Below are 16,291 nucleotides of genomic sequence, written 5' to 3'. Positions count from 1 at the left end.
CATTAAAGGCCAAACGGGAACGAGGCACATCGACTCTACATCAGTACCTGGGTAAGGAAGTACCTGGTCTTAAAGGCACATGACCAGAATTTCCTGGTCTTAAAAGCACATGACCAGTATTCCCTGGTCTTAAAGGCATATGGCCAGTATTCCCAGTCTTAAAGGCGCATGACCAGTATTCCCTGGTTTTAAAGGTGCATGACCAGTATTCCCTGGTCTTAAAGGCGCATTACCAGTATTCCCTGGTTTTAAAGGTGCATGACCAGTATTCTCTGGTCTTAAAGGCGCATGACCAGTATTCCCTGGTCTTAAAGGCGCATGACCAGTATTCCCTGGTCTTAAAGGTGCACGACCAGTATTCTCTGGTCTTAAAGGTGCATGACCAATATTCTCTGGTCTTAAAGGTGCATGACCAGTATTCTCTGGTCTTAAAGGTGCATGACCAGTATTCCCTGGTCTTAAAGGCGCTTGATCAGTCCGAGGAGGCCTCCGCCGCCGACCCCAGCGTGGTGACATCGCTCTTTTCTTCCCCAGCTTTCCGTTGGTGGCGTAGTGGTGTGCGCATGTCCAAGTTCCGAATTCCCTGCGCGCACGTGAAGACACAGCGCGCGATCTGCGCTGTCATCCCTTTCATCTGTGGGGGCGGCCATCTTCCTGGGGCCGCGCGTGCGCAGATAGAGTGCTCTGCTGCACGCGGCTTCAGGAAAATGGCCGCGGGATGCCGCGCGTGCGCAGAAGAGATCGCGGCGGACATTTTCCCAAAGCCGAGATGCAAACTCGGCTTTAAGAAAATGGCCGCCGCGATCTCTTCTGCGCACGCGCGGAGTTCGTGGTTCGGCCTCGAGATCCAAGAGCCATCGCTCTCCATGCTCTGGTTCTGCCGTGGTACCAGTTTCCATAACTCCCCTTCCACTGCTTCCGAAAGCCTTTCGGAAGCAGAAAGGGGCCCCAGTGATCCTCAGAGATCCGCACTGACCACGTCCGTTTTTTGTTTGCGGAGCTAGTATCTTCTCGCCTTATCGCAGCACAACTGCAAGTAGGGACTTTCTCACAGGGAGTTTTCACACGTAGTTCTTCCCTATCGCATACTGTTAGATCATTGGGACCTTATTATTCCTAGGAGCCTTACAGTAGGCTCCTTTTTCATCCGGGCAGACTTTACTATCAGGGAAAGTCGTCCCTTTCTCCTCTGCGATATTCTCACTCTGACGAGTCTTCGGAGCTAGCTTCTCTGCTTTTTCAGACTTTTTTCCCTTATTACCTTCGAGGCAAGGTTGTCCTCAGGCCATCTCCATCCCTTGTTACCAAGGTGGTACTGTATTACCACTGTTATGAGGGCATAGTTCTTCCCTCATCTCTTTTGGCTCCAGTCCACAAAATGGAATAAGATCCTCCATATTCTGGACGAAGTGAGTGCTCTGAGTAGGTACGTCTTGAGGACGGCGTCCTTCTGAAGGTTGGACGTTTTATTTGCGCTTCCTGACGGTAGAGGAAGGCTTCCTGACATTTTCAGGAAGGGTTTAGCCGTTTCATCGACCATGATAACATGGTGAATTCTTTTCACCATCCAGGAGTCCTTCCGTGCTAGATGTCAGCCTATCTCCCTGTCTATCAAGGGTTCTAGGCACCAGGCGTCAGCAAGGCACGCCTGCAAGCTTGCAGATTCGTCCAGTCCGCATGCATTCTTGAAGCACTATAATTCCCACACTTCCACAGATGTGAGTCTGGGCAGGCGGACTCTGCAGGCCGCGGTGGTGCACTTGTAAGTAGCGGTTACACAGGTCCTGATCTATTGTTGTCCCCACCCAGGGACTGCTTTGGGACGTCCCACGGTCTGTGTCCCCCAATGAGGCGAAGGAGAAATAGGGATTTTTGTGTACTCACCGTAAAATCCTTTTCTCCGAGCCATTCATTGGGGGACACAGCTCCCACCCTGTTATTAGCTTATGCTTGTTTTTTAGAATATGACATGCTATACGCTCATATATTGTTATTGATCTCCTACTGCTTTTGCACCGAACTGGTTAGCTGAGAGCCAGCAGGAGGGTGTATACTACAGGGGAGGAGCTAACTTTTTTTGTATCACTTAGTGTCAGCCTCCTATTGGCAGCAGCATACACCCGCTCGGTCTGTGTCCCCCAATGAATGGCTCGGAGAAAAGGATTTTACGGTGAGTACACAAAAATCCCTATTTTTGACACGGATATCTTCAACATTAAAGACATTTGCCAGCTAAAATCTACATCCACCTTTGTGTAATATTTTATTTCACCTTTTAACCAGACTGTTTCTTGAGGATGGCATCAATTTATTGTTTGTTATAACGCTTTTACTTTTAAGTCACTTGGACAGACTAACAGTCACTAATATGGAAGCCAAAGATTTCGGTAAATGGGCAGTAAAGTGATGTTATTGTAGGATTTACTAAGAATTAATTGGTTTTCTTTTCAGATATGATATAGAAATAGATAAATGTCAAAGATCAGCTGTGAGAAAGATAATGGAGAGAGATGACTCGCCGGCTAAGACGTTGGTTCTGTGCATTTCTAAAATCCTTACATTGGAAAACTGTGAAACCAGCGATGTGAGACCGACATCAGCGATCATTGAGGTGACGGATGGCTGGTATGGCATCAAGGCGATCCTGGACCCCGCACTCACGTCTCTGCTGAAGAAAGGTCGCATGTTCGTAGGCCAGAAGATAATGGTACAAGGAGCCGAACTGGTGGGATCAGACGATGCTTGTTCACCTCTGGAAGCTCCCGAATCACTTATGTTAAAGGTAAAATGAGCAAAACCAATATTGATTTTAGTACTAGAACAGTCAACTGGTTAGAAGAGAAAAGTGTTATTTTTGTTGTTGGAATTCCATTTTTAAATGGACATTCTGAAGAAAATGTAACGCCAATGCTCTCAATACGCATAACGGTTGTACTTTTAAATGACACGATTCATTCTAACACATAGTGTACTGGAAAATGGAAAAAGAATTCCAAATTCTGAGAAATTGCAAAAAAAAAAAGGTCAATTCCACAATTGCTTTTTGTGATTTCTTTTTTACTGTAGTCACTATGTGGTAAAATTGACCTGGCAACCTGATTATCCAGCTCAGAACAAGTACACACTGACCAAATGTACAGTGTTTTTTGTTTTTGGTGTTGAAAAAATAACCTGGAAAATGTAATTTTACAAGTTTATTAGGCTTATAGTGTGTGCCCTGACCTGATATTTTTACTGCACCATTTTGGTGTAGATGCGATGATGTTATTGCCTTTTTATTGCACTTTATCGCACTGTTCCGGCAGCAAAAAAAAACCTTATTTTTGCCTTTTCTTTGTTTTGCTTCATCACATGTTTAACGTTCAGATTAATTTACTATGTATTTTGATACATCTGACTTATGAATGCAACGAAAACCAGTGTGTATTTTTGTTACTTTTTTTTAATACAGCAAAAGGGGGATGATTTGAACCTTTAAGATACTTGAACCTGCAATCATCTGATCACTTGTGCACTTGCTATGTACAGAGAATATCACGATGTCCTATTAACACCAGCTAAACGCTGGTTTTCACAGGAGGATCATAATGACAGGCACGGAGGTCTTCGACAGACGGCAGCTGTCACGACTCTGCCACATGTTGTGAAGGGGTTAAAGTCCGTAGAAAACTGTTGCAAAGTCTCCAAGCACAAAAGTTTTCAGTTTTGAATTTAGTTATATACCCCTTCCTGACATGACTATTTCCATATTGTTGTGTTTTCGTTATTCCCTTTGCTTCTTCCAATAGCCGTAACTTTTGGTATTTTACCGTCTACATAGCCATATGAGTAGGGATGAGAGAACCAGAACGGTAAAGTTGGGGGTCCATATCGGACACCTACTGTTCATTACCAAACCCCAAACACAGACTTTTTAATGTACACCCGTTTTCCTGTTTGTGTTCGCCAGTCTAATAAAGCTTGTTGAAAGGCTGCAGCGCAGTCAATCAAGCTTTTAGACTGTTGGCACTACGGGAATCATCCCAGCCATGCCAAGTATTGGCCGTCACAGCACGTGACCTGCTCTCGTTAGATGCAGCTGGAGTGAGGGACAGATTGACTGCGCCCTCTGCAAAAAAAGCCGCTGTGTGTACTCTGCAACCCATAACTGTGTGAGCACTGTGCCCATAAACCATTGTGTGTACTCTGCAACCCATAACTGTGTGAGCACTGTGCCCATAAAGCATTGTATGTACTCTGCAACCCATAACTGTGGGAGCACTGTGCCCATAAACCATTGTGTGTACTCTGCAACCCATATCTGTGTGAGCACTGTGCCCATAAACCATTGTGTGTACTCTGCAACCCATAACTGTGGGAGCACTGTGCCCATAAAGCATTGTATGTACTCTGCAACCCATAACTGTGGGAGCACTGTGCCCATAAACCATTGTGTGTACTCTGCAACCCATAACTGTGGGAGCACTGTGCCCATAAACCATTGTGTGTACTCTGCAACCTATATCTGTGGAAGCACTGTACCCCTAAACCATTGTGTGTACTCTGCAACCTATATATGTGGGAGCACTGTGCCCCTAAGCCATTGTGTGTACTCTGCAACCTATATCTGTGGGAGCACTGTACCCCTAAACCATTGTGTGTACTCTGCAACCCATAACTGTGGAAGCACTGTGCCCCTAAACCATTGTGTGTACTCTGCAACCCATAACTGAAAGCACTGTGCCCATAAACCATTGTGTGTACTCTGCAACCTATATCTGTGGGAGCACTGTACCCCTAAACCATTGTTATACACCAAGGAATCTCATATATCAATTTTACTCCAAATTTCACCATAGCACATAAACCTCTATTGTGTATAACTCAATGAGGTAAGGAGAATTTTCTTTCAAATATAAATATTTTTATTAACAAACACAAATAAATTACATACGGTAGGAGTACCACAAACCAAGCAGGTTTAAATGGGAGTGTAACCAGGTAATTAAACATTAGCTATATTATGCCCCCGTCAGAACAAATACCATATATCTCCACACATTTTGTATAGACATATCTTGTGCAAAGTTGCAAAATAAAGGAGAGAAAGGGGTTTTGGCCCTTTAAGAACCGGGGGAGTAAACCTAGCCCAGATCGCTATAAATACAGCTGGCTGTACAAGGCAGGGTTTTCATTTAGAAAACAAGTTTTTTTCTCTTTTTTCTATTTTATATATAATGGCATGTGCCATGTGTTATATCCCTACCAAAGAAGTAGCTACCCAGCTGTAAAATAGACCAAAGTGGACCAGAGTATGAAAAATGAACTTACATAGAGCTAGTGAAAACCTGGAGCCCCAGCCTGCCGCCTCGACGCGTGTTTCGCTGTTTTCCTTCTTCAGGAAATCATTGTGTGTACTCTGCAACCTATATCTGTGGAAGCACTGTGCCCCTAAACCATTGTGTGTACTCTGCAACCTATATCTGTGGAAGCACTGTGCCCCTAAACCATTGTGTGTACTCTGCAACCCATAACTGTGGGAGCACTGTACCCCTAAACCATTGTGTGTACTCTGCAACCTATATCTGTGGAAGCACTGTGCCCCTAAACCATTGTGTGTACTCTGCAACCTATATCTGTGGGAGCACTGTGCCCCTAAACCATTGTATGTACTCTGCAACCTATATCTGTGGAAGCACTGTGCCCCTAAACCATTGTATGTACTCTGCAACCTATATCTGTGGGAGCACTGTGCCCCTAAACCATTGTGTGTACTCTGCAACCTATATCTGTGGAAGCACTGTGCCCCTAAACCATTGTATGTACTCTGCAACCTATATCTGTGGAAGCACTGTGCCCATAAACCATTGTGTGTACTCTGCAACCTATATCTGTGGGAGCACTGTACCCCTAAACCATTGTGTGTACTCTGCAACCCATATATGTGGGAGCACTGTGCCCCTAAACCATTGTGTGTACTCTGCAACCTATATCTGTGGAAGCACTGTGCCCATAAAGCATTGTATGTACTCTGCAACCTATATCTGTGGGAGCACTGTGCCCATAAAGCATTGTATGTACTCTGCAACCTATATCTGTGGAAGCACTGTGCCCCTAAACCATTGTGTGTACTCTACAACCTATATCTGTGGGAGCACTGTACCCCTAAACCATTGTGTGTACTCTGCAACCTATATCTGTGGGAGCACTGTACCCCTAAACCATTGTGTGTACTCTGCAACCCATAACTGAAAGCACTGTGCCCATAAACCATTGTGTGTACTCTGCAACCCATAACTGAAAGCACTGTGCCCATAAACCATTGTGTGTACTCTGCAACCTATATCTGTGGGAGAACTGTACCCCTAAACCATTGTGTGTACTCTGCAACCTATATCTGTGGGAGCACTGTGCCCCTAAACCATTGTATGTACTCTGCAACCTATATCTGTGGAAGCACTGTGCCCCTAAACCACTGTATGTACTCTGCAACCTATATCTGTGGGAGCACTGTGCCCCTAAACCATTGTGTGTACTCTGCAACCTATATCTGTGGAAGCACTGTGCCCCTAAACCATTGTGTGTACTCTGCAACCTATATCTGTGGGAGCACTGTGCCCCTAAACCATTTTATGTACTCTGCAACCTATATCTGTGGAAGCACTGTGCCCATAAACCATTGTGTGTACTCTGCAACCTATATCTGTGGGAGCACTGTACCCCTAAACCATTGTGTGTACTCTGCAACCTATATCTGTGGGAGCACTGTACCCCTAAACCATTGTGTGTACTCTGCAACCTATATCTGTGGGAGCACTGTGCCCCTAAACCATTGTGTGTACTCTGCAACCTATATCTGTGGAAGCACTGTGCCCCTAAACCATTGTGTGTACTCTGCAACCCATATATGTGGGAGCACTGTACCCCTAAACCATTGTGTGTACTCTGCAACCTATATCTGTGGGAGCACTGTGCCCCTAAACCATTGTGTGTACTCTGCAACCTATATCTGTGGAAGCACTGTGCCCCTAAACCATTGTGTGTACTCTGCAACCTATATCTGTGGGAGCACTGTGCCCATAAAGCATTGTATGTACTCTGCAACCCATAACTGAAAGCACTGTGCCCATAAACCATTGTGTGTACTCTACAACCTATATCTGTGGGAGCACTGTACCCCTAAACCATTGTGTGTACTCTGCAACCTATATCTGTGGGAGCACTGTACCCCTAAACCATTGTGTGTACTCTGCAACCCATAACTGAAAGCACTGTGCCCATAAACCATTGTGTGTACTCTGCAACCCATAACTGAAAGCACTGTGCCCCTAAACCATTGTGTGTACTCTGCAACCTATATCTGTGGAAGCACTGTGCCCCTAAACCATTGTGTGTACTCTACAACCTATATCTGTGGGAGCACTGTACCCCTAAACCATTGTGTGTACTCTGCAACCTATATCTGTGGAAGCACTGTGCCCATAAAGCATTGTATGTACTCTGCAACCCATAACTGTGGAAGCACTGTGCCCATAAACCATTGTGTGTACTCTGCAACCCATAACTGAAAGCACTGTGCTCCTAAACCATTGTGTGTACTCTGCAACCTATATCTGTGGGAGCACTGTACCCCTAAACCATTGTTATACACCAAGGAATCTCATATATCAATTTTACTCCAAATTGCACCATAGCACATAAACCTCTATTGTGTATAACTCAATGAGGTAAGGAGAATTTTCTTTCAAATATAAATATTTTTATTAACAAACACAAATAAATTACATACGGTAGGAGTACCACAAACCAAGCAGGTTTAAATGGGAGTGTAACCAGGTAATTAAACATTAGCTATATTATGCCCCCGTCAGAACAAATACCATATATCTCCACACATTTTGTATAGACATATCTTGTGCAAAGTTGCAAAATAAAGGAGAGAAAGGGGTTTTGGCCCTTTAAGAACCGGGGGAGTAAACCTAGCCCAGATCGCTATAAATACAGCTGGCTGTACAAGGCAGGGTTTTCATTAGAAAACGAGTTTTTTTCTCTTTTTTCTTTTTTATATATAATGGCATGTGCCATGTGTTATATCCCTACCAAAGAAGTAGCTACCCAGCTGTAAAATAGACCAAAGTGGACCAGAGTATGAAAAATGAACTTACATAGAGCTAGTGAAAACCTGGAGCCCCAGCCTGCCGCCTCGACGCGCGTTTCGCTGTTTTCCTTCTTCAGGAAACCATTGTGTGTACTCTGCAACCTATATCTGTGGAAGCACTGTGCCCCTAAACCATTGTGTGTACTCTGCAACCTATATCTGTGGGAGCACTGTGCCCCTAAACCATTGTGTGTACTCTGCAACCCATAACTGTGGGAGCACTGTACCCCTAAACCATTGTGTGTACTCTGCAACCTTTATCTGTGGAAGCACTGTGTCCCTAAACCATTGTGTGTACTCTGCAACCCATATCTGTGGAAGCACTGTGCCCATAAACCATTGTGTGTACTCTGCAACCCATATCTGTGGGAGCACTGTGCCCCTAAACCATTGTATGTACTCTGCAACCTATATCTGTGGAAGTACTGTGCCCATAAAGCATTGTATGTACTCTGCAACCTATATCTGTGGAAGCACTGTGCCCCTAAACCATTGTATGTACTCTGCAACCTATATCTGTGGAAGTACTGTGCCCATAAAGCATTGTATGTACTCTGCAACCTATATCTGTGGGAGCACTGTGCCCCTAAACCATTGTGTGTACTCTGCAACCTATATCTGTGGGAGCACTGTGCCCCTAAACCATTGTGTGTACTCTGCAACCTATATCTGTGGAAGTACTGTGCCCATAAAGCATTGTATGTACTCTGCAACCTATATCTGTGGGAGCACTGTGCCCATAAACCATTGTGTGTACTCTGCAACCCATATTTGGGAGAGCACTGTGCTTTTAAGCCGCTGCATGTACTCTGCCCCACTGCTCGACTATGGGAGATGGGAGTACTGTGCCTTTAAGCCACGGCGTGTTTTCTAGTAGTGTTGCAAATAAATCATTGGCTCAGCCATATCGTTGACATTTCTATGCCAAAGAAATACCGTATTTTTCTGATTATAAGATTCACTTTTTTCCCACCAATTTTTTATTGGGAAAGTGGAGGTGCGTCTTAAAATCTGAATGTAGCTTACCGGCTACAGTGGAGCAAGGTCTCCGTGTCGCTGCTGCAGGCAGCTTCTGTGGGCAGCCGGAGTGGGGCGATGCTGCGGGCCCCAGGCTGGTAGGAGGTGGTGTTCGGCAATGCACTCTGTCGACATTTTGTGAAAGCCGGGGGCCCCTGCAATTTCCATGCTTTACAATGCGGGGGATTCCTTTAAAAGAGCCACCAGAGGTGGCTTATGCATATAATGAGATCTCGGCACCCTCACAAATGCGCTGCCTCCGACTCTGCCATTTTCCTGGAGTCCATTGCATTAAAATGCATGGAAAGTGCAGGGGCTCCGGTCTTACACAAATGTCATTGGAGAAGCCGATCATCGCCTCCTACCAACCTGGGGTCTGCAGCATCGCCCCACTCCTACCTCTGCTGAACACCACGTCCTACCAGCCTGGGGCCCACAGCATCTCCTGCCGCCATCAGTTTCCTGCAGCTGCGACCCTGCCTCCTGGGAGACCCTGCTCCGCCGCTGCTGCCCCCAGGTAAACTACCATAAAAGCTGATTATAAGACGCACCACCATTTTATTAAAACATTTTTTCCTATTTTTCTCCCTAAAACTTGGGGTGTGTCTTATAATCTGCAAAATATGTAAATTTTTCTGGACTGGTGTGTGTTTTCTAGTAGTGTTGCACATGAATAATTGGCATCAGCCATCTTGTTGCCATTTCTAGGCCAAATAAATAATTATCCTAAACTAGTGTGTGTTTTATAGTATTCTGGGAAATAAATAATTGGCATCAGCCATCTGTAGGCCAAACAAATAATTTTACTGTACCGCTGTGTCTTATAAGAGCAGTGATTTGTTAAAAAAAATAAAAAATGTTCTACTCCACAGCTGTTTTTCAGAGTAGTGTTTATTTTAAAAATTCTACTCTGCAGCCGTCTTTTTCCCATTTGTGAGCAGAAAAAAATATATTCTACCGCTGTGTCTTGAGTAGTATTTAAAAAAAAAAAAAAACTCTACTCTGCAGCAGTCTTTTTGCGAGTGGTGTGGTGAAAAAAATTTCTAGTATGTAGCAGTGTCCTTCCCATTTGCGGGACAGAAAGACTGTCCTATTCCAAAAAGCCTAATTTTCTACTTTACCAAAAAGCGTCTGTACCGTAACAAAAAACATCTGTTTGTACTGTACCAAAATAGGGGCCCATTCAGATGATGGCGCTGGATTTTGCGATGTGCTGAGAAAGGTTTTCCACATTTCTGCCATGCTAACCATCCCTTCCGCGGTGGTGCCAGGGCCCCCAGCTGTGTTGGTGACTTTATCCTTTTTTGCCTTATTCTTCCACTGAGCCCCCGCTGTCAGGTAGGACGCCATCAGTAGTGCGTCTACCAATGTGCGCTTGTATTCGCACATTTTCAAATCTCGCTCTAGTGATGAAATTAAGGATGGCATGTTGTACTTGTAGTGGGTATCCAGCAGGGTGGCCACCCAGTACTCAGCACTTGTTACAATCTGGACAACTTGGCAGTCCTAGGGCTGGCACAGCAGCTTGTATTGTCTCATGTGTGCCAGGCTGCCCAGGGGCAATGACAAGCTGTCCTCGGTGGGAGGTGTATTGTTTGTATCCCCCCAGCCACGCACCAGTGATGCCTATCAACTGGTTTGAGTGCCACCCTGCTGTGAACACAGTTATTCCTCATCCTCCTCATATTCTTACTCATCTTCCAAAACTGTCCCCTGGCTGGACATTTGTGCACCTGGCTGCTTATAGTACATAAACCCATCCTCCAAGATATGTATGGATGCCTAGCCTGATAATGGTGTGAATGGTCCCTGTTTCTCCTCCTCTTTCTCCTGTGCCGCCACCTCCATTATCACCTGAAGCTTTGTTTTTATAGGAGGTGTAGAAGTGGCATCATCAGCGCTGGCCATATTCATAGAGTACTCAAAGCCGCACAACACTGCTCAAGCATCCCGCATGGAGGAGGCCCACTCATTGGTCTTGAAATGGTGTTGTGCAGAAAGACTCACCGCTGCGTGCTGCAACTTAAACCGCACCATTGCCTTCAGCTGCTCACACAGTCTCTCCAGCATATGTAAGGTGGAGTTCCACATTGTGGGCACGTCGCATATGGGAATGTGAGCAGGAAGGCAGAAGTGAGGCTGCAGCACAGACAGGCGAGCAGCAGCAGGGTGAGAATGCCGAAAGCACGCACAGACAGCCTGCACTTTCAGCAGCAGCTCTGACATGTATATTTTAAGGAAGCCCAGCACCACCAAATTCAGCACATGCACCAGGCAAGGGATGCGGGTCACACTGGCTAGGCCCAGAGCTGCTACAAGATTTTGCCACCAGGCCGGGTTTGAGCTTTATCAGCACCAACCACACATCTGTGTCTGTTCTTTGATTTCCATTCACTCCTCCTGCGTGGTGTGGGATTTTTCCCACCTGCAGATGATTTTCAGAACATCCTGCTGTAGTTTACCCCTGTCTGTGCTGAAGTTGGCCGTGCAGGTGTTACGCTGTCTGGATGAGGAGGCGGTGGAGGAAGAAGAGGCAACATGGACAGAGAAACATCCACCAATCCTTGGTGGTGGTAGGACATGCGCCAAAACGCTTTCCACCTCAGGCCCAGCCGCCGCTACATTTACTCAGTGGGCAGTTTAGAAGATATTACCTCAGTTTGATGACTCATGTGATTTATCCTCTGCAAGACTAACTAACAGCATAAGGCTTGCAGAGGTTGGACAGTACCATTTCAGTTCCTCCAATTTATGTGTGATAGGAATAGCAATCGCTCAATGGCACTTGTGAAACATATGAATCATTTCTACTTGTTTTGACTACAATGAATTTATATGTACAAATCTTTGTCTGTACCAGGTGATAATACTCAACAATTGTGTAGCTGCAATACTGCTCCCCATAGCAATTCCAGATAACGGTCTATAAAAAGCTCCACTATCGCCTGCTGCAACTCGCACAGGAGAGATCAGCATATGCATGGTGGAGTTCCACTTAGTGAGTCAGTCGCATATGAGGCGGGGAGCAGGAAGGCAGAAGTGAGGCTGCACCGCAAACAGGTGAGAACATCAAAAGTGTGAACACACTGCCTGCACTTTCTGACCGGATGAGGAGGCAACATGGACAGAGAAAGGTCTAGAGGCCAGTCGCGGTGTGCTGTAGCAGCCAACTTAATGGCTAGGGGCCGACCCCTGCACTTTTGCACCCTGCTCCCTAGTTTGATGTTCAGCTGGAGCAGCGTGACCACTACCTTTTTCTCCAAACTGCTCATTTCACTCGCATGACCTTGACTCCATGTGGGGTCTACAAGCTCATCATCCCCTATTGCATCATCACACCTCTCCAGGCTGTCCGTATCTTTGCTGCCCTTCTAATCCACTTCTGTCCTCGCTATTTTTCCACTTCTCCCCTCTGCAAATCCCTTCATTGTCTCCCAATTTCACTACGTATCCACTTCAAGCTACTAACACTGACCTACAAAGCCGTCCATAAGCTGTCTTCCCCATATATCTCTGAATTACTCTCCCAATATCTCCCACCATGTAATCTCTAGTCGTCCCAAGACCTCCCTTTATCCTTCAGAATTGTATGTTCCTCATCTAATCACTTACAAGACTTCTCCCGAGTGTCCCCCATCCTGTAGAATTCTTTGGCCCCACACATCCGATAATCCCCACACATTCGATTATCCCCTACATTCAGAACTTTCAAGCAGGACTTGAAAACCCATGTCTACAGAACAGCTTACAGCCTGCAATGACCCTGCTGCCACCTCACCACCACCAGAGCTGCTGCAACAACCCTAACCTACGGTCTCCTTCCCCATTAGTTTGTAGAATGTAAGGGAGCAAGAATCAATGATAACGTATATAGGGAGGAGAAAGCACGACCCCAGTGATGGCAACTCGTATATGCAGAAGTGCACGTCACCAGTGATAGGAAATCCGATAGGGAGAAGTGCAAGCCCCCAGTGATGGCAGCATATACAGGGAGAAGAAGTACACCCCCCCAGTGATCGCAACTCATGTAGGGAGAAGTAGTACATGTCCCAGTAATAGCAACTCATATGGAGAAGTAGTACACGCCCCCAGTGACAACTCGTACATGGAGAACAAGTATACGCCCCCAGTAATAGCAACTCATACAGGGAGAAGTGGTGCACCCCTAGTGATAGCAACTCCTACAGGGAGAAGTACACACCACCAATAATAGCAACTCATATTGGGAGAAGTAGTGTACTCCCCCAGTGACAGCAACTCATACAGGGTTGAGTACACACTGCTAGTAATAGCAGCTTCTATATGGAGAAGAAATACACGCCTCCAGTGATAGCAACTCATACAGGGAGAAGTACACCCCCCAGTGATAGCAACTCATACAGGGAGAAGTACACCCCCCAGTGATAGCAACTCATACAGGGAGAAGTACACCCCCCAGTGATAGCAACTCATACAGGGAGAAGTAGTACACGCCCCAGTGATAGCAACTCATACAGAGAGAAGTACACAACCCCAGTGATAGCAACTCATACAGGGAGAAGTACACGCCCCCAGTGATAGCAACTCATACAGGGAGAAGTACACCCCCCAGTGATAGCAACTCATACAGGGAGAAGTACACCCCCCAGTGATAGCAACTCATACAGAGAGAAGAAGTACACACCTCCAGTGATAGCAACTCATACAGGGAGAAGTACACGCCCCCAGTGATAGCAACTCATACAGGGAGAAGAAGTACACGCCCCCAGTGATAGCAACTCATACAGGGAGAAGAAGTACACGCCCCCAGTGATAGCAACTCATACAGGGAGAAGAAGTACACGCTCCCAGTGCCCAGTGATAGCAACTCATACAGGGAGAATACACGCCTCCAGTGATAGCAACTCATACAGGGAGAAGTACACGCCCCCAGTGATAGCAACTCATACAGGGAGAAGTACACGCCCCCAGTGATAGCAACTCATACAGGGAGAAGAAGTACACGCCCCCAGTGATAGCAACTCATACAGGGAGAAGAAGTACACGCCCCCAGTGATAGCAACTCATACAGGGAGAAGAAGTACACGCTCCCAGTGCCCAGTGATAGCAACTCATACAGGGAGAATACACGCCTCCAGTGATAGCAACTCATACAGGGAGAAGTACACGCCCCCAGTGATAGCAACTCATACAGGGAGACGTACACGCCCCCAGTGATAGCAACTCATACAGGGAGAAATACACGCCCCCAGTGATAGCAACTCATACAGGGAGAAGAAGTACACGCTCCCAGTGATAGCAACTCATACAGAGAGAAGAAGTACACGCCCCCAGTGATAGCAACTCATACAGGGAGAAGAAATACACACCTCCAGTGATAGCAACTCATACAGAGAGAAGTACACGCCTCCAGTGATAGCAACTCATACAGGGAGAAGTACACCCCCCAGTGATAGCAACTCATACAGGGAGAAGTGCACGCCCCCAGTGATAGCAACTCATACAGGGAGAAGTACACGCCCCCAGTGATAGCAACTCATACAGGGAGAAGTACACGCCCCCAGTGATAGCAACTCATACAGGGAGAAGTACACCCCCCAGTGATAGCAACTCATACAGGGAGAAGTACACGCCTCCAGTGATAGCAACTCATACAGGGAGAAGTACACGCCCCCAGTGATAGCAACTCATACAGGGTGAAGTACACGCCCCCAGTGATAGCAACTCATACAGGGAGACGTACACGCCCCCAGTGATAGCAACTCATACAGGGAGAAGAAGTACACGCCCCCAGTGATAGCAACTCATACAGAGAGAAGAAGTACACGCCCCCAGTGATAGCAACTCATACAGGGAGAAGAAATACACACCTCCAGTGATAGCAACTCATACAGAGAAGTACACGCCCCCAGTGATAGCAACTCATACAGGGAGAAGTACACGCCCCCAGTGATAGCAACTCATACAGGGAGAAGTACACGCCCCCAGTGATAGCAACTCATACAGGGAGAAGTACACCCCCCAGTGATAGCAACTCATACAGGGAGAAGTACACGCCTCCAGTGATAGCAACTCATACAGGGAGAAGTACACGCCCCCAGTGATAGCAACTCATACAGGGAGAAGAAGTACACGCCTCCAGTGATAGCAACTCATACAGGGAGAAGTACACGCCCCCAGTGATAGCAACTCATACAGAGAGAAGTACACCCCCCAGTGATAGCAACTCATACAGGGAGAAGTACACCCCCCAGTGATAGCAACTCATACAGGGAGAAGAAATACACACCCCTAGTGATAGCAACTCATACAGGGAGAAGAAGTACACGCTCCCAGTGATAGCAACTCATACAGGGAGAAGAAGTACACCCCCCTAGTGATAGCAACTCATACAGAGAGAAGTACACGCCCCCAGTGATAGCAACTCATACAGGGAGAAGTACACCCCCAGTGATAGCAACTCATACAGGGAGAAGTACACCCCCCAGTGATAGCAACTCATACCGGGAGAAGTACACACCCCTAGTGATAGCAACTCATACAGGGAGAAGAAGTACACGCTCCCAGTGATAGCAACTCATACAGGGAGAAGAAGTACACCCCCCTAGTGATAGCAACTCATACAGAGAGAAGTACACGCCCCCAGTGATAGCAACTCATACAGGGAGAAGTACACCCCCCAGTGATAGCAACTCATACAGGGAGAAGAAATACACACCCCTAGTGATAGCAACTCATACAGGGAGAAGAAGTACACGCTCCCAGTGATAGCAACTCATACAGGGAGAAGAAGTACACCCCCCTAGTGATAGCAACTCATACAGAGAGAAGTACACGCCCCCAGTGATAGCAACTCATACAGGGAGAAGTACACCCCCAGTGATAGCAACTCATACAGGGAGAAGTACACCCCCCAGTGATAGCAACTCATACCGGGAGAAGTACACACCCCTAGTGATAGCAACTCATACAGGGAGAAGAAGTACACGCCCCCAGTGATAGCAACTCATACAGGGAGAAGTACACCCCCCAGTGATAGCAACTCATACAGGGAGAAGTACACCCCCCAGTGATAGCAACTCATACAGGGAGAAGAAGTACACGCCTCCAGTGATAGCAACTCATACAGGGAGAATATAAATACAAGAGAAAGGAGTA

At 46.4% G+C, this 16,291-nt stretch overlaps 1 protein-coding gene across 1 annotated transcript in view; it reads left to right on the top strand.

Moving 5' to 3' along the window:
- BRCA2 (BRCA2 DNA repair associated) overlaps positions 1-16,291 on the top strand; it is a 126,118-nt gene that overhangs the window by 72,858 nt on the left and 36,969 nt on the right. The window contains exon 17 of the mRNA XM_069758994.1: positions 2,452-2,782. Coding sequence (XP_069615095.1) covers positions 2,452-2,782 — 331 coding nt within the window. The remainder of the gene's footprint in view (positions 1-2,451; positions 2,783-16,291) is intronic.

The sequence above is a fragment of the Ranitomeya imitator genome, chromosome 3 (genome assembly GCF_032444005.1).
Source record: "Ranitomeya imitator isolate aRanImi1 chromosome 3, aRanImi1.pri, whole genome shotgun sequence".
Classification (NCBI taxonomy): domain Eukaryota; kingdom Metazoa; phylum Chordata; class Amphibia; order Anura; family Dendrobatidae; genus Ranitomeya; species Ranitomeya imitator.
Note: the sequence above shows the minus strand (reverse complement) of the source record. Positions and strands in the feature narration are given on the sequence as shown.